The sequence below is a fragment of the Nyctibius grandis genome, chromosome 5 (assembly GCF_013368605.1).
Source record: "Nyctibius grandis isolate bNycGra1 chromosome 5, bNycGra1.pri, whole genome shotgun sequence".
Taxonomy (NCBI): domain Eukaryota; kingdom Metazoa; phylum Chordata; class Aves; order Nyctibiiformes; family Nyctibiidae; genus Nyctibius; species Nyctibius grandis.
In genome coordinates, this window is record NC_090662.1 from 27,793,026 (window position 1) to 27,812,907 (window position 19,882).

The 19,882-nt window shown below is 40.5% G+C and overlaps 1 protein-coding gene across 3 annotated transcripts in view; it reads right to left on the reverse strand.

Moving 5' to 3' along the window:
- The window catches only part of CPED1 (cadherin like and PC-esterase domain containing 1), a 164,447-nt gene that overhangs the window by 126,263 nt on the left and 18,302 nt on the right, over positions 1-19,882 (reverse strand). For all 3 annotated transcript variants that reach the window (XM_068402073.1, XM_068402071.1, XM_068402072.1), the window contains exons 4-5: positions 2,053-2,159; positions 76-151 (exon numbers count right to left, since the gene is read on the reverse strand). In XM_068402073.1, coding sequence (XP_068258174.1) covers positions 76-151; positions 2,053-2,159 — 183 coding nt within the window. The remainder of the gene's footprint in view (positions 1-75; positions 152-2,052; positions 2,160-19,882) is intronic.

A 19,882-nucleotide genomic window follows, 5' to 3' on the forward strand; every position in this document is an offset into this window, starting at 1 on the left:
TTCATTTCAGAGACTTCCTGTGACAACTATTAAAAGACCATCATCACATATGCAGATTTGAAGAAATTAAGTTACCTGAAAAGGCTTTTGTTATCTGGCATATTCCCTCTTTTCTGCAAAGGAAATGCTGGATTTCTGGAAGTAGGTTTACCTGTATGTAAAAAGAGAAGCTTTAATGATTCCATTCAGAAAAGTGCTCTTTTTCCTGGAGCCTTCAATGGGTTTGTATTTAATTTATCAGAGACACCTCATGTACAAAGCTCCTGTCAGTGTCAAAAGGGATTTACAACTTTGCCATTCCTGCAATGTGGGATAATGAAGTTAAGGTACAGGCTCTTCCTCCACGGCCATCACAAAACAAAATTTTAGACTTACGGCTCTCCTCTTGGCTGCTAAATTTTCACACCTTCCCTGCCCCCTTTTCAGTTTCTGCAGCTTCTCTGTTCCCTGCCAGTTATCAATCACTGTCTCTCCCTGCGTGGAAAGAGCCTATGCCTCTTGAATTGCTGTGCTTGGGAACAGTGGTAAGCTAACGTAGCTAAACCACATCCAGGCTTTGCAACAAAGAACGGTGTTGCACCGTGGTATGGACATGCCAGCAGCGAGTAATGTTAGTCCAATATTTAGTTATCTGGAGATATGGGCCATCTGGTTTAAGTCCCTGCTGTGCTGCAGACTTCCTGAGGGAACTTGGACAATTCCTTTGATCACATTATGTCTCAGTTATTCATGTGTGAAACTTCTGGGCATTACAGAGTGCTGCAAGGATTATTATATTGCACAGTATTAGAGGCTCAGATATGATAATATGGGTAGGATGAGCAAAAAGTAGTTTGCAGAAGCCTGGGGTGTTTTACGATCCGAGACCTGAATCCAAAGCATGTATATTTCTAGTAAACTGGAACTGCTATAAAAATTTCACTGGATACACTTAGATAAGGTATCCTGTCCCAGGGAACCCCAGTGTACATGCTCCTAGCTCTGACTTCCATGGACACGCAGTGTTTTTTTTGCGCCCTCCCGAACTTCAAACCTCAACGAAATCTCTTTTAAGAGCAGCTGTATTTCTACCAGTCCCTCAGGTCAGAGTCTATACTTTTAGGTCTCACCACTATTATGTGTGCCATTGTACTTGCAATATAAGCCAAGCTTTATCCATAGTTTGGTCACATTTTTTCAAAGCAAGCCCTCAATTTAAGTCACTTACATATTTTCACCAACAGGTCAGGCGCTTATTTAGACATTTGCATATCTAAGTAATCTAAACTGTGCCCACAACAAGCTGAAATTAAAAAAAAAACAGCAATCCTGAAAATACCAAGAAATACTGGCACCACTGATGCTTTGGACTGTGAGTATGCAGATTACAATGCCAGAGCAAGGAACTCCCATGAAGGCCCTGGAGGAGGATACTGGCCCAGCTCGCACATTATCAGTTGTAGGAGCACTGTCACTGTTTGGAGAGATGCCTATATTATGTTTACAATGGAGCAATTACATTAGATGAAACTCAATAGTGATATAAGATGTGAAGCCTAAATTAGTCCAGCTTTATCTTCTGCCTATGCTATTATTCTGAAATATTGCAGGCATTGGCTAGTTGTTTATCCCCATTTCTAAATTCTCTTTTTCCATTGGGGTAAATAGTTTAATTTTCATTTGACTTCTGTAGATACTTTGCTGCCTGACATGCCAGTTGAGGGATGGCCAAGAACACAGAAGATCAAGCTAAAGAAGAGAAAATGAAAACTTGACACTCAGTTGTAAAAATTTTCAGTATTTACACTGAAATTCTTACACGAAAAATAACATACTATGTCCAAATGAGAAATTGGTTTTGATCACTGGGTGCGATGTAAAGGAGAATGAAATGTTGGTATCTGACAAGTATTTCTCAGTAGATAGGAAACTTGAAAAAACTTTTTAATTCCTGTTAAACCATGCTGCTGCAGTATAAAATGAGCATCAGATACTTTTCTTTTTATGAGTGCTGAAAATTTGGGCTAGCCCTGTCCTCTCACTCCCACAAAGGATAACACAATAATCTTGTACCTTTTGGAATAACTCTAGACGATGCAAGTCATCTATTTGAACACAGTCAGTACCATCCTTTTTTCTGGAAGATAAACAGATCAAAAGGTCCCAAGGGCTTATACCACCTATCAGGAAAGGAAAACAAAAAAGCGTATTGAGAAATAAAATATCATGCAATTCCTATTTGAACAAAAAAATACTCAGAGAGAAATCCTGAGAAACAGCAAACTCTAGGAACACTAAGTACATGAACAGCTACAGGTGGCAGAAGGGAAAAAGACATATTCACTACTACAGTTCAAGCTTTGGAACTATATTTAGGTATTTCACAGTTCGCATCTCCTGTTATACCCGCCCACTGATGTCCAGTCCCCTGGTGTCTGATCTGTTTCGCATTCAGAAATGAAAACGTTCAATAACATGGTGGTGCCTTAATTTATTCTTTTTTTTCTGAACTCCTCATCATGCACACTTATAACAAACATCCATGATACGCAGTGTGATCTTCTGAAGTCTTTCATTATTGGGAAGTAAATTTTACAAGAAGTAATACTGATTATGGTATTGCAAACAGCAGGAATTTCTAGCCTGAATTTTGGTGTAGTGGCTTCCTAAATATTAGACACTAGACTGACAACATCTAGAGCTGGTGTACAAGTGGGAATTAATCTGCACTGAGCAAGTAGCTGGCTGCTGAGCCAGCTCTGATGCTTTCTTTCTGGGGCAAAGCTGACCTGTGAGACCATGGAGTTCTATTATCTGGAAACAAGCAACACCAGAGTCAGAGATGACTGCTTGAAGAAGAGACACAACTGAATTGCACCAATTAAAACACTGTTATGGATTAGAAGATACAAATAGGTCTTGGAGTTTGCCCATATTGCAGCATGTGATGTGGTGCAGAAATGCCAATGTAGCTTCAGATGAGCTTGGTCAGCTCCCTGAAGTGGTTATTTGTTTTCCTCTGTATACAGCCTTCGAAATCTGAACTAGTTAGAGGTGATGGCATCTCTCAAAAGATCAACAGGATCACTACATCTGTTGAGGACACCATTAATATGTTCAATAAAGGGTAAACTATTTCAGTGACAGGATGACAATTAGAAACAAAGAACTTCCAAACAGAAAGGGCAGCCAGAGGAGCTGTACAGCAGCCAAGGCAGGGTGTAGCATTAGGCCAAAGCTCTCTGCAGGACAGCTATTTCTGTGACTGCTTGGTTGGTTCTTTTTCCCAGGGTTGGGAAGATTACATACTTTTTATTTCATTTTGTGCTATCCATCTGTGATACCTTCCTAATTTTATTAGATTACCCTCTAAATTTGGTCCCACTTATAGCCCAGAGAGATATATATTTTGGCTGAGTTCCCTCTCCAAAATGTAATTTTTTCCTATCCCAATCATAGTCACAAATGCCAAGCAGGGTGAAGATTTTGCTTAAGGAGATTTAACACTCAATTTACATTAAGCACAGTAATGAACTGATTCTGCAGAATGGGTCCAGGACTATGAAAGTAACTACCAGCTTTTTAATGTTTATAAGCAGCGCGACAAAACTGAAGAGTTGAATTTTCAGTTATGCTGCATCCATTACTGTCAAGAATCCTTCAATTTCACATTACGAGAACCAGTATTATGGTATAAAAATATTTAAGCCATGTGAAATTTAGGCAAGACAGATTCAATACGTGCTCCTTTGTGAAAGAAACAAACAAAAAACTGCAGGTAGATAAAACCGGCACAGACAGCAAATAAATGAAACATTAAAGAAACATACAAGCAAATATTTCATTTTAGTGCAGAAGGTTGACAGTGTTAACAACCTACTCAGTGACCTTACCAGCTATGTAATTATCAGATAGCAAGATGTTATGCCTTTGACTAGTAAACACCTTTGAATAAATCATTATAATTACATATAAAGCACAATGCCTAGCTGTGTGCAAATTGAAAGGGAGCTGGGGGGGACTCCATTTCTCAGAAGCTGTTCATTTCCTTCCCTTGTTTATTGTTACACATCCTGGCCAGGGATGAATTTGAGCCCAGACTCCAAAGGATACGCTGCACTGTGTATCATTTGCCTTTAGGACACAGCAGAGTGATCGATATGAATGTACTGAAGAGAATAAAAGGAAAAAGGGCCCTCAGACGTAGCATGTTTCTGAGCCAGCACCCGGGAAGTAGAACAGTTAACTGCTAGGAACAATTTTTCAGGAATGGTTGAATGCCTGCCATTATTTGCGTTTTCTATTTAGAGTAATTAGAGATCTAGCCAGTTATTTCAGTAGAGAACAATCAGAACCGAAACACGTCTATTTATAGAAAACAGGACACTTCCTATTAGAAAAACAGCGTACACCTAGTGCTGTCTCTCGGATTCAGGCTGACAGAGCAGTATGACTTCTATTTAAACGTGTCAATACATTCGTCATCAACTACACCTGAAAAAATGTTCTTGGAAAACAAAAATGAAAGAGGCATATGTTACAACAGTTATTTAGTTCTGGAACAGACTCCTCTGCGAATAGATATAGCCTATAAATTGCCGGTGTCATTCCTCTCACAGCTTAACCTTTTGTGGAAAATGAACATCTATGATCATGAGACCATGAGTCTGTCTCTCTTCTGCAAATGTAATAATTATAAAACTATATCTCAGCAAAAAAGTGCTAGTGTTATTAAAATTCCAGTAACACCAAATGGCCCAGGCAAAGGATCCCAAACTGTCAGACACCATATTTTAACACAGAAGATTCCTTTCACAGAAATTATGTCTAAAGTAAAGCAAGATACATATGAGCTAAAACAGTCTACAATAAAAGAAAAAGGAAGAACAAAAATGACAGGAATAACACAAGTCATCTGCACAGAAAAACTCATGTTTCAAAATGGTTTTAGAGATGTTTAATGAAGAAACATTAATAATGTTCATATTATTCCATCTTCAATGTACACACTGTTTTGCTGGTTTCCTGCAGACTTCACATCAGAAGTGTCCTTGACAGGACATTTGCAGTGGAAGGTTAAAATGGATACTTCATATCTGAACAATTTAACTACTTGCAATATACAAGAAGTTATTTCCCCATGAAGGGCTTTGTCTACTGTTACAGAAATCTTGTTTGCTTTATTCAGCAAACCAGGGGAGCTCAGCGTGCAAGAGCAGTAGACCAGTTAAACTGTATGAAATCCCACCTCCGGGAGATAGTCTTTACTGCTTTGTATTACTTTGCACTTGGACAAGCAGAAGAGTGGTAACTTAAGATAAGAATATGCAATTGTGTGTTCATCCCCTCTCTGAGCATCTTTCCAAACCAAAATTTTTTAGTTCAGCCTGTTAACTAAGGCCTTCCCTACACAAGGAATGCTCATCTGCAGAATTACATCTTATTATGTACACAAAGTGAGTTTAATGTGGATACAACTTATGCCAGCAGCACAATGCTTTTATTCATCTGTCTTTTTTGCCAGCTCTTTCTCCCTCCTCTCCTCCAGTCTTTGTAGCCCCATCTTGCAGTCCCTTCTTAAAAAGTGTTTGTGTACCTGAGATGTTATCTCATGTTTACCTGAGAATATCAACCTGAGTTGCTAATCCAAGAATAAGTAGTACAGCATACTTTGATTCCAATCTGCTGTGACCACCTTTAATTACTGTCTTTCTGAATGAGTCAAAGTACATGCTATTCAATTTAGAGAGCAATATGTTTCAACTGATATAAAATTGAGAATTGATATAATGTACAAATTATAATTTTCAAGAAGATACCACTGTTTTCATTAGCTTTGACTCTGAATTGTCACTGGGAACAATTCAAATGGTTAATGTGGAAAAATAATTTAAAAGATAATTATCTAGGGAAAAAAACAAATGTTTTTAGCAGCAGTGGAAATAGCAATGCAGAGACCAATGAAAACATTCAACTTTTCTATAAAAATATTCTGCAGACAGTTTATGTATTCTGATATCATAGATCAAAGTGAACAGAAACAAAATGAAAACTATAGGATGTAGTGGGGTTTTAAGCTTACAGCATATACATTTTATAGATGAACTTCAAGAATTTCTGAAGGTGATTTCTAAAATGAAGTGATCTTATTCCAGACTTTGAAATTACCACATTCTCCCCATGAGCTATGGCATTGGAAGCTGGATTTTGCAGGAAAACTGTTAAATGCAACTGCTGGAGTTTTTAATATCCTATGTGTATACACAGAAAAATATTATTTGATTTAACTAAATGAGTAAGTTTCATCTCAATACCATAGCTTGAAAATTCATTTTTCAGTGTTAAGGTACCCATCCTGAATTTTGAAATGAAAGAACTTAGAAAATCAAATACAGTTTTCATCTTTTATGCTCATCTCCTGTACTTCATTCATTCTAGGAAATGAAAAGGCTGGTTGGCTTTATTTTTATTTTAATTTCTACTCAGTTTGCAATTTTGCACTCACTTGCACCATCACCCTAAAATTAATCAATTTACAAGCACTAGAGGGTAAGAAGATGACAAGAAACAGCCAACATTTGTTTGTCAAGAACATATAAAACTAGTCTAATTTCTTCTGACAGAGCAACTGATTTAGTGAACAAAGGAAATAGCGATGAAAGAGTTTGATTTAGAAGTTTTTAGACACTGTTTCCATATAAGATACCTATCAGGTGAGTGCACAGGTATTTGAAAAAATGAACTCTACACTACCAAAGTGGAATTCTTTTGGAGCAGAACCTCAAAGCATACTCCACCATACATTCAGTTCTGTTCTAATTTCTCATTAACAAATTGAATGATGGAACAGCAAGTGCATTTATAAATAGCAAATGACACCAAGTTGAGGGGAAGTATAAGCACTTTGAAAGACATGGTCCAAATTCAACCTGAGGAAATTCAAAACAAGTTCAGAGTGCCATAATTCAGAAGGAGAAACCAGATGGACAGATACAATCGGCCAGAGAGCACTACTGCAGAAAAGGACCAGATTCATAAGCTGCATATGAATTAACAGTATAATACTGTTGCAAAAAAAAAAAAAATCCCCAAATAACTTTTGAGTTGTTGGCAAAGATTTATTGGGACTGAAAGAGCTGACTTCCCCTCCTTTAGAACTGCAGTTTGAATTTATTCCATGTCACACAGAATTCTAAATAATAGAGACTATTTCATTATAATCATAACCCCACAGACATTAAGAATTGCAACGAAACCTGTTTATAAGTGTTATATACAAGGAATGGGGGGTAATCCTTCTGCTGTGGTTGGTGTTGGTCGTGCCTCACCAGTAACACCGTTTCCCAGTTTTGGAAAACATGGTTTCAGCAGAGGGTTACAAGAAGTAGGTGGGTTTTAGAAGACTTTGTACTGGGTCTGACTGGGATGGAGTTAATCCTCTTCCTAGCAGCCCGCACAGTGCTGTCTTTTAGATCTGTGACCAAACCAGCGTTGGTAATGCACCAATGTTTTAGCTCCTGCTGAGCGGTCCTTGCATAGTGTCACCGCCTTCTCTGTGTCTCACTCTGACCCCCGGTGAGTAGGCTGGGGTGGGCAAGAGGCTGGGAGGCGGCACAGCCAGGACAACTGTCCCCAGCTGGCCAAAGAGGTATTCCATACCACATGATGCCATGCTCAGAAATAAAACTGGGGTGCAGTCTTTACGAAGCTGCCATTGCTTGGAAGCTGGCTGGGTATCAGTCTGCTGATGGGGGGTGCTGAGTGATTGCCTTTGTATCACTTGGTGCTTTTTTCCCCCTTTTTTCCCCCTGCACTTTTTAAGCTGTCTTTATCTCAACCTAGGAGTTTTTCTTGCCTTTTCTATTCCAAATGTCTCCCCCATCCTGCTGCAGCGGGTGGTGAGCGAACAGCTGGTGGGCCTCTAGTTGCTGGCAGGGTCAACCTACCACACATTTGAACTATGAAGAAGATCAAAAGAATTTTGATTTTTTTTTTTTGGATGCACTTTCTCTAAAACAAGGTTAAGGTGATAGGAAATGACTTCCCCAAATGTAGTGGTTTTGGTTGGGATAAAGTTAATTTTCTTCATAGTAGCTGGTATGGGTCTATGTTTTGGATTTGTGCTGGAAACAGTGTTGATAACACAGGGATGGTTTTGCTATTGCTGAGCAGAGCTTACACAGAGTCAAGGCCTTTTCTGCTCCTCACGCCACCCTACCAGCGAGCAGGCTGGGGGTGCACAAGAAGTTGGTAGGGGGACACAGCTGGGACAGCTGATCCCAACTGACCAAAGGGATATTCCATACCATATGGCATCGTGCTCAGAAAAAAAGAGGGGGAAGAAGGAGGATGAAGGGGGGATGTTCACAGATATGGCGTTTGTCTTCCCAAGCAACCATTACGTGTGATGGAGCCCTGCTTTCCTGGAGATGGCTGAACACCTGCCTGCTGGTGCCAAAGAGTGCGTGAACCCCTTGTTTTGCTTTGCTTCAGCGCGGCTTTTGCTTTACCTGTTAAACTGCCTTTATCTCAACCCATGAGTTTTCTCGCTTTTACCCTTCTAATTCTCTCCACCATCCCACCTAGGGGGAGTGAGCTGTGTGGGGCTTAGTTGCCAGCTGGGGTTAAACCACAACACCATAGAATAAATTTTTACTCGTCCAAAATCAGTTGCCTTTTTTAATCACTGGAGGCAAGATACAAAGTAAACATTTTAGCTTGCAGCAAAGGTTATATAAAGAAAATTTCTAACCGCAAGGATGAAGTAGTGGACTACATTACTTTAGGAGGCTACAGACCACTCAAACTCCTCTGGTCCTGCAGGATAGTGGAGTGAGCACAGATTGAACAAAATTTGGTGAGCAGGCACATATTTATGGAAGTAGCTGCTTGTGCACAAATTCGAATTTAAACAAGACAGAGGAATACGTCTTACAAAGCAGGCTTCATCCCTGCAATATAGTCAATTTATAGGAGCCAATAGTTTGCTAGTCAAGAGTTCAGAGTGGAAGAACTATCAGAGTCTGAAAGACAGACCTACTCCGTCAGTGCCTGGCCCTGGACTCCAGGCTGGATTTTGTGCCTCCTAGCATCTCAGAGGGCAGCAGCACCAGGCAGGCTGCATGACGGGGTTTGAGGACGTGGGAATTCTACACCTCTGAAGATCTGAGCTTCACTGATAACGCTTCAGGGAAAAATATCCTTTGAAGCCTATTTCTGGTTACAGCAGCTTGGCTGTCTCACTTGTGCAAAGATCAGAATGCTGCTTGTTGGACTGAGTGCTTTCTCTTTGTTAATGATATGGCCTTTTACAAGTTTTTGATATCACTGTTTCATTTGTAGGGCTTTCCCTAAAGGAATGTCTCATACCTAGGCGTGCAGGAATTTTCCCCTTAAAGAAGTAGTTCTTGGAGGTATTTTAATTTTTCTTTTAATGTGGCTATGAGCTATTGCCACTTTGAACTCACTACCAGAACAATAAAGAAATGATCACTTTGCTATGTGAAGATATAGTGTAGGAAAAGGATGAGGTTTCTGAACTGTCGTGGAAGGCAGCTGTTCACCTGTCCATGTGCAAACCACTCCCTGTTTCACACAGCATGCTCCATTCTACTTGTTGAGAGTGACTGTACTCTGCCATAACACACAGTCCAGTTCAGTAACCACCTGCTTAACTAGACAAATTAGGTTGAAATCTTTTGGCACATTAATGGCAGTGTAGTATTATAAGTGTAAAAAAAAAAAAACAATCCACACTATGTATGTGGCTGAGATTGTTGGACACAGTCAGTTCATTCACAAAATACTTCGTACAGTTGCTGTATGGCTGCCGGGGAAAGGTTGCAGGAATCCTGAGGACAGTCACTATTCACCCCCCATGAGGATGATCAGGGTTTTATTTTGGCTCAGCTACCCCCTAACTAAGAGGATCTGGAGTGCCAAGGGAAGCATTCTTTGAGAAGAGGCTGGCATGAACCAAGTGGAACCAGTCTGATTCCCAGGACAGCTCATCTGTCCCTGAGCAACTTAGAGCAAAACATTGCCTTGTGCTCAAGAATTAATGCACTGTCACTGCTACCTTGGGCTTCCAGAGGGCAGACTTTGGCCTGTTTAGGAGCCTGGCTTACAGACTCCCTTGGGAGGCAGTCCTGAAGGGCAAAGGAGTCCAGGAAGGCTGGACACTCTTCAAGAAGGCAATCTTAAAGGTGCAGGAGCAGGCCGTCCTCCCCATGTGCTGAAAGACAAGCCAGCAGGGAAGAAGACCGGCCTGGCTGAACAGAGAGCTTTGCCTGGAACTCAGGAAAGATAGGAGAGTTTATGAGCTTTGGAAGAAGGGGCAGGTGTCTCAGGAGGACTACAAAGATGTTGTGAGGCTATGCAGGGAGGAAATTAGAAGAGCCAAAGCCCAACTAGAACTTCATTTAGCTACTGACATAAAAGACAATAAAAAGGTTTCTATAAATACATTAGCAACAAGAGGAGGGCAAGAAGAATCTCCATCCTTTATTGGATGTGGGGGGAAACACAGTGACAAAGGCTGAGGAAAAGCTGAGGTGCTTAATGCCTTCTTTACCTCAGTCTTTAGTAGTAAGACCAGTTGTTCTCCTGGTACCCAGGCCCCTGAGCTGGAAGACAGGGGCAGGGAGCAGAGTGAAGCCCCCATATTCCAAGGGGAAATGGTTAGTGGCCTGCTACACCACTTAGACACACATGGGAGAGACTGTGTCAGGCTAAGAAGAATACAACTGAGTTGTATTACAGATTGTAACTCTAACAACTTATAGTTTTTATCATGGCATAATCTGTCAATTCAAGCTATGAAAATATGCTGTCAAAATACATTCTGAGCTACAGTAGAGTTCAATAGCAAACAAAAGGAAAATATGTTGCCCTGACCCAATGGCAAATACATCAGGGCAATTCAAACACTCAAGCCTGTTATTCCTCTTCTGTGCTTACACACAGTGCTTTGGATGAATATTCAGATTACTCTGGTATGCTCTCCACACATGGGTACTTTCTGCACAGCAAGTCTCAGTGAAAACAAAGGCATCTAGTAATCCAATATGGTATGCTCTACTTGTGTGCAAGCTGAAAATGTTTACATCTCTAGTTGCTCCCAAATGCTGGAATTCTTACTCTATACGTATTTAATATACCAGGTAGGCTACCACAGTCACAGCTGCTAGATATGTTTCTCACTCGCACAAGAAAGCATTGTGGGACTGAGACCTACCCTTCTCTGGGATGGAAGTACTTGGTACCTAGTTAAAGCACATAGCTGTCACAGATCTGCCAAAGCTCAGCTAACCCATCTATGTGGGTGCTCACTTACCTGCTGTGAAGGTGGAGAAGGAAACTGTCTGACAGAAAAAACAGATTGAGAGATATTAGAGACAGGCTATTGACAGTGGACTGTGCTGAAGAACCAGGTGAAAACTGGAAAGAGAGGATGTGCATGTGGGGAGGCGGTGGGTCATGCAGTTGAGATATGAAGGGATCAGATTGGGATGAAGCAGCTCATGGGAAGGGCAACTCTATAGTTAAGGAAGTTATTGTCCATGTGCTCCTTCTGTCACAGGCACTGGAATATTTGCAATGACGTCCCTGCCCTGGTAGCGGGGTTTGGGGCTTGGCATGAGAGGTGGTACTGGGCCATGCATGGATCAAAGAAAATAAATCAAAACATCCCCAGACTTTCACACATGCATCTCACTGAAGGAGGAAAACCACAGTGCTTCATGCAATGAGGAGGAGGGTGCTCAGCTCTCCAAGCCTCAGAAGAGAGGGGAGAATAGCTCCACCCTGCTCTGTGCCAGGGAAGAAGACTCTGTCTGAGACAATTCCCTTTGGACAACCCTCGCTGCTACGTGATCCGAGTTATTCTAACAGAGAACTCTTGGGACTATATCCAGGAAAGAACTTTGTATCCCTGTTCTGTGCACCCTGAGGCAAAGTCATGTGGAAAAGCAGCCTGCAGTCATGCAGTGGAAGGATTTATCATGAGCAAATGAGTCAAATCAAAGTTGAAAAGAGTGCATGTCATAGCTTTTGAGTACTTAACTGTGTGCTGCTTGTGTGCATATATGCCTGCTCTGGGCTGATATTCACAAGGTTCATAAAGATCTCCAACTGTTTATTATAGTTATTTTATTTACACTTCAGATAAGGAAAAACATCAGTTTAAATATGTGAGGTAGTTACCTATGTCACTCACAGAGCAGAGTGGCAAAAGGAGGAAAACACATGCAGCAATGAACACACCAGGGACAGGAAAGCCTCCTCTTGGCTAGATACAGGGTTGTAGGATGAAGAACTGACAGATACAATTGATGCAAAATCACCAGGATTCAAAATTCTATTACAGAAACTTTTACTAAAACTCCAATTATTGTGGCAGAGGAAACAAAAAAGGAAATTTAGTTACGCCTGAAGCTCTGTGATTTTACTGAGAGAAACTCAGAGGAATACAGGTTACAGTTTTCAGACCCATGTCTGTTGCTAAATAAGCAGAGTAGGAGTGCTGTGATAGCTGGTTCTGTGATAAAAAGTGCATTTTCAGATGGGCCCAATGGAGCCCAGAGGAACCATAGCAGGTGGGGGAACCCAAAGAGCACCCTGCTCCAGCTGCTCCCAGGGACATCGTGGGAGAGGGATCTGCACACAAAACACTTCTCTCTTATGCATGTGCACACGCACATGAAGGAGCACAGAGGCACGATGCTGGGTAGGGGAACCCCAGTAACCCTGTCAGAGAGACACAAGCCCCTGCCCTGGTCCCCCCTAGCTGTCCCAGGGGAGACTCAGACCCAGCGCCCACCACGATGAGTGAACAGGAGCCCCAAAGCACCTTGTGGACCTGAGGAAGAAGGGAAACGCATTGCCTAAGGGTATTGGACCCGTTACAGGGTGTAGTGGAAGAGCATTTCCCAGTTGCTTATATGGGCTGTTTAGTGGAGGAACCAAAGGTGGGAAAAGGAGGTATCAAGGTGGCTTGAAGAGGAACAAACATGGGAAAAAGAAGAATAAAAGGATAAAAAGGGCTTGCCATCCCTAAGCAGTGGGCTGGATGCTACTCTTGGCTGGCCACGTCCTGTACCTGGTCAGAGCAGTCTGTCCTGTCTTCTCATTAAACACCTTTGCCAACTCTTTGCCTGGAAGCAGGGCGCTCTCTCGTGTGCGTGTGTGTGTGTGTGTCTGAGGCTCCAAGCGCAGCCCCTGGATGGGGACCAGGGCTCAGAGGCCCATGTGTCCATGGTGGCAGCAGCTGGAGCAGGTGTACAAGTGCACGTGTGAGTACTGGTGAATGGATGAGGCCATGAGTGCTGTTCATGTTTGTGTGAGCACTGAGTGTATCGGTCTGTGTGGCCGTGTGTGTGTACGAGTGGTGTATAGGTGTTCGTGTGTGCTGTCTGGGAGCACACGCTCAGCCTTGCTGCTGGTTGAACGTGGGGGCACGGATCTGCATCAGCCTCACCTCTGTCAGGCTGCCAGATTTGGCAATCCCTAACTTGGATGAGTGTTTTCATAGGAGCTACAACAAAAACAAGAGGTACTGAGGCATCTTCCCAACTAGACTACTACCAAGCCTGCTGATCCTGCTACTCTTACAAGGAAGAGTCTGGGTCTTTAGAGAGGTGCATGCAACAAATGGAAAGAGCTGGAGGCTGGAAAGAAGATTCAATGGGTGATTCAATGGGAAAGCAGTGCCTGGAGGAGAAAGAGTTCAAACTGCCAGCTTGAGTATACTTATCCACCCTGCCCTTCAACCCAACCTTTCTACCACTCCAACTCTTTGCGACAGAACATGAGGAAGCTGAGCCGAGAAGCCCTCTGAATGATGGCACTAATGAGAATTCATCATTGACTTTAAAGGGCAGAAACTGTGCAAGAGCTGAGAAAACAGCCTCTTCCCTTCTATGGATATAAAAGGAGCCTCAGGATAAGCAGCTAAGAAGTAGATGGGTTTATTTGTCTTAATGTCCTGTCTCATTCTAATTACAATGGATTAAGATAACAATTCCAACGTTAGAAGTATGGTGTTTGATCACCTATGCAAGAAACAAAGACACATATTTTAAAGTCTGAATGGCAGCCCTTGATCACCGCATTTATAGCACTCGGGCATCCTATGCCAACACTAATTAATGTGTCAGATTCCTTTATACCCAAGAGTCAGGAAACAATCAGAATACTGAAAAAAGAGAAGCTTGGGAATAGAGGCAATGGCTAAACTAAACAGTGTCAGGACACAGGCTCAACCACTGGCCTGCAATCGTTCGCTGTGTTTGTTTTCCTCTCCCTGGGTGGCCACGCAATGCCTCAGGAGACAGCTCAAGCCAGCGACAGTTCCTAAAACTCAGCAAAGAGCAGGCCACCCTCAGTCAGGGAAAAAGAGTTTAGATACATGGACATGAGCCATACTGCATCACTTGTCCTCAGGACTAGGGAATTGATCCATTTTATTTATGAGTTAGACAAAACCACAGAAGACAGTGATGCAATAATTAAGTCATGGCTAATGTAAGGGAGACTTCCAACACTATCGCACAGATACTGTTTTCTGTGCAGCACCTTACACTGCCTTTCAACTCTAGTCACCTGGCATGCCATGGGGTAGTGAAAGTTGGTGATACAGACATCATCATGACTACCATGTAGAGCATCCGTGGAACATGGACGTTGGTGATACAGACATCATCATGACTACCATGTAGAGCATCCGTGGAACATGGACGTTGGTGATACAGACATCATCATGACTACCATGTAGAGCATCCGTGGAACATGGACTCTAAAGTAGATGTTAAAATTATCTCTCCAAACATTTTAAAGAAACATAGGGTCAGACTTCTCACTTTTGAAGGTCAACAGAAATCCCTACATTGTTAGATTTGCAAAAGATGTGTATTGTAACATCTGGGATGTAAATCGGATGTGTTACAGAGCTGGGTAGAGAAGAAGAAAACCTGCTGCTTTCTCCTACCTCACACATCCTCCTGTCATAAAGAGGGCAACCTAAGTAGTCTACAGTTACCTCCTGTGCTAGTACTTTCTTGAATACTTCTTTCTTTCTATTCTTAGAGCTTTCTCCAAAGGTCCTCTAACCTTTTTTCTAAAGCTGTAACACTTCATTCCAAGTGAAAATGGGGTTAACATGTGCCAAACTCTATGCATTTAAAGTCCTTGTCTTCAGCCTACTCTTTACAGAAAATTACCTCAATTATTTTTTGTTGAAGACTGACTTCTAGAAAGGCCCCAGTGATACTTAATCTCACTGTGGTTGTGAAAATTGGAGTGTGGGCTTTTCCTTTTTTTGAGTGAGTTGCTGAAGCCAAATGGAAAAAAAACTGTTTCAATTTAATTCCCATTTAGACAGACAAATACTTCTTGATTTGGTCCAAAATAGCTAGGTCTTGTTCTTAGTTTGTTTATCAGCCTGCTTAACAAAGTACTTCTATATGTTGATAGGTTTTCTATTTCATCTCTTGTAAAAAAAAATGAATTGTAGGAAGCTGATTTTCTTCCAAATAAAGAAAAAATGGTTTTGTCTTATTTTACCATTTTACACTAAAAGTCCTTTTTCAAAAAACTGATCAGTAGAGCTGTATTCCAACTGTCAGATCTAAAACAACTGTGGTTCTGACAGATTCATCTTGCATTTACACAATGCAGAAGAAAATTCAGTATATTCTATGTACATAACACAGTTTTAGTAGATGCTATATATTAAAAATGAAAGTCCTTTTAATAGCTAAATATTTATTTCAGAAAGCATTACCACAAATGTCAGAAACAAAGTCATTACAACAATGAGCTTGTTATAGAAACACTTCATGCCTTGAATCATTTGTTTCAGACTTTCCAAAATGCATACCACTCAGTTCTTCTCTCCTTCCCTCTATCAAAGTCTGAATACATTTTACTTACATGAGGCACCACTGACGAAATATATTAAGACTATATTTTTTAAATCTTGCTACCAGTTAAGGTTGTTCAAATCCTATTCCTTTGTTACTTTTTAACCCAAATCTCTTCCACATTTTGCCCTTCTGTTGTGAAAAATATACATTGTTTTGCAGGGAAACACACCTGCCAAAAATGGCAGAAATTAATTATGTGGGTTTTTTCCTTTCCAATCAAAGAGTAGGTGTCACTTTTAATAATAGTTTTCTGTACGGAATATTTTTTTTCTGCAATCTGAAAGCTCTCAGGACCAGCCTGAATTGGAGGAATAGTTAGTTTTGATTTCTGAGTATGTCAGAGAAGCTTCCTTTCTCTTCAACATCAGTGCAAACTGGGATTACCTCCAAATGGACAACCTCAGGGGCTGAATAAAAGAATATTCACTATTACATTGAAAAATCAACTTTGAGGGAGTATAATAAACATCAGAAAGGTAGAATAATCATTCTCCTCATGAAGGAAAGGTTCTCTTTTGATCTAAAATAAGCCAGTGTAACAACAATATGGTGTGTGAAATTTTCAGAAACATGTTCTAACCCGTGGGTGGCTACTGCACTTTTGATGTCTGGGGCATTTTTGGGATGCAGCATTCAAAAGAGCTGTCAGCTGGAAGTGGATGCAGCTGGAGAAAGTTGGAATCTGAACCTAGGAATGGAGTAGGCTGGCTGCAAATTACAATCAAGGCCCACACAGTGTATAAGCTTTGCTATCTGAACCAATAAAAGTCATGGTAGCTACAGTGAGGGGAAAAGGAAAAAAAAAATGTTTGGTTTCAGAAGTACATAATGCTTCTACCTAAAATGGGAGCACAATGATGAAAGACACCACACATCACAGCTGACCAGGGCTCAGAGCCAGTGAGTGCATCAAAAAGGGTACACAGCTTCCAGCAGTCAAAACACCAGGCAACACTAATGCAACAATCCCTTAGACAGAGTGCTCTGGTGGGACTGCTACAGGCTTCTGGCTAGACTTACTGTCATTCACCAGCACCTATATTAGTAGACAATGATCTGACATTTAGGAACAGACATATATATTTATAAACCAGAGTCTCTGCTTGAACCTTATCAGAGCCAGAATTCATTTCTTAAAGGCAAGCATTTTAAAAATTCTTGAATAAACAATTATCTGCTGTCACCGTCTTATCCCTTAGGCTACATTTACAAAACATTGCCTCAGACTCTTTTACAGGATTTGCATGTTACTAGCATATTATAAAGCTTGTATACTTACACCTTAATCCCTTGTATTTATTTAATTTCAGTGGACTCACACACTGTTGCTTTCCTTTGGCCGACATGTATCTGCCTGGACACTGGTATTTTTCAGATTCTATTAACATGACATAATTTATTCCAGCAAAGTTTTAATTTTAGCTCACTGTGTAATATTTTAATTATTGTAAGTTCTAAGTCAGCCCAATAAATACCACTCTCCAGTGGACTGTATGTTCTTTTTACATGACTAAAAAGAACATCCAAAGAAAGGTATGTTTGGTAACTTTATGACTAAATGCTATATTTTGGTTTTAACTTGACAAAGTTCAATGTCCTTATACATCTGTTATGAACAAATAAAGAATTTCCCTTTCTCAAGGAAAAGAGTGCATTTGAAACACAGTTTTTAGTACAATTCTACAGAGGGTTTATTTTAGTGAATCAAAGAAATAGTTTGTGTGCTCTTCTGCTAGAAAATATGAATATGTTCTGCTAATAATTAGGAAGGAGAATACATATTGTTCAGAACAATATATGATGCATTTAGATTTTCTAACAAGAAACCACAGCATCACACTAGAGAAGAGCATTTATTTGGGTTTGTCCAAAACTGATCTGTCTTGTACTGAAACCAATGACGTCTGTGGCACGAGATTAGGCATCTGCTTTCAACTAGTTAGCAAACAGCCAAGCTTAATTGCTAAAAGCAAAATTAAAAAGTGATCAAGACAGTGTATGTTTCTGGTATACATTTTCTTCCTAAAACTATATGAACTTTCATTTTAAGGAAGGAGAACAAATTTAACAAACATTAAGTGTGCTTGTAACTCAGCATGCTCTGATGATCACATTTCTACCTATTTAGCTTGTTTAGAAGTTCCTTGCTTAACAACATACAAAAAGAATGCTTCTGAAACATGTTCTACTTGTCAAAACTGCACAGGACTCACATAACATATACTTTGCATTAAGAAATCAGCCAGTTTTGTATATTGTCAGCTATATATTTGTGACAACACTTAACCAAAACAATTTTTGGAAGAGCAGTTGTATCTCCTAGATTTGAAGATATACATGTATTTGTACGATAACCCACAAAATACTTCTGTGGTTAGCCTCACCAGTATTATTTTGCACAACACTTTAAATGACTTACTTATGATAGAATGATCTTGTGCTTTTGCTGGCATGCTAGGATCTCCAGTCCTGCTTATTTAACCTTACCTCCACAGTGTTGTTTACACTTTCAGAACCTGATTTCAATTTACTTTAATTTTCTCAGAGACTTTTGTATTTATAAAAGCTGAGCATCTAGTGACCTCTCTATTCCTGACATTTCCTTTACTCTCCAATATGAAAAAGAACAAAAACCCCAGTGTCCCATTTCTGTTCCAAAAAAACTAAACTGCTTCCTTCAGTGGGTTGGTCCTTGTAATTGAAAATGGCAACCAGATGTTTACAGAACACACCAGCAATTTTCCTTGAGGCCTTTACTCTTTATAATTGTTTGCTAAAGTTAGTTGGACTTCATGGAAACTTGTTTGAGGCTGTAACAAACAGCAAGTTGGGTCTCCTCCTAACTGTACTCTGAACAATTAAAAATAAAAAATGAAATTAAAGTTAGAACTAATGCTACCTACTCCTGTTAATATATTTCAAACTCCATAGAAAACCACTCACTAAGGGAGGAGATCTATTTCTCTTAGTACTGATTTTTACATGCCATCCCATGAAAACCACCCCTATTTCAGGGTATGTTATTTGCTTTCTACCTTCTCAAACTTCAGCTGGCTATACTCTAAGTACCACTGATTTTGTGCTCCCTTCCCTTTTCCCCACTCCCATCAGGAATATTTTCTCAAAGATTTGGGTTTTTTTTGAGAATATTTTGCATTTTAAGAACATGCTGTAAACTACATATTGCTTGTTCCTCAGTTAAAGCCCTGAGTCACCACAGCTGATTTGTACCTGAAATCTCTCTATTTGCTTTAGAAATCAACTATGTTTTCCCCCTTCAGTTACTTGTCTGCCTCATTTTCTCAAGGCTAGTCATAGACTTCAAGTCTTATATACTCAATAAAATCACTTTACCTAATATTTCAAGACCTCTAAGATCGAATGCTCCACAGCTCCAGGGGATCCATTTGATTACTTCACTAGCCTTACCCCCAAAACAGTTTTGCTAATACCTAACCTAACTATTTTGTTGTTGTTGTAGTACTTCATGTCCTATTTACCACAGGCATGAAGAATAGATTGTTCTTTTTTTCCTTGGCAGCAGACTTTTTTAATATTTCAACGTTAACAAGTACCTCTGTTCCCCCAGTCATACCAGTCTTCACACTCATTGAAGAAAGAGCATCACTGTGTCCTCCTGTCTCTAACACCTCCTCTAATTCTCACTACTTTTGCTGATATAGTATGTCTTGAAAAATGAAAACCAAATATCTGACAGTCAGCAGACCATGGCCCTGGGGACCTCTGAAACCCATGGCTGTAGGTTATTCTCTGGACTAATTAGCAGCCCTGAGGAAACTATTATTGGCTGCGCTTATGAAGTACCAATTCTGCAAGTTCCTACCTTGCTGCTGGCCAGATGTCAGCAATTAAGTTGATTCTTTTGCTGATTTAGCCTCTGGTCGAAAGTATGAATAGTGAGGAGTACTAGAGGTGATACAATATGCCACAGGAATAACATAGAGAGATACAGCAAGGAG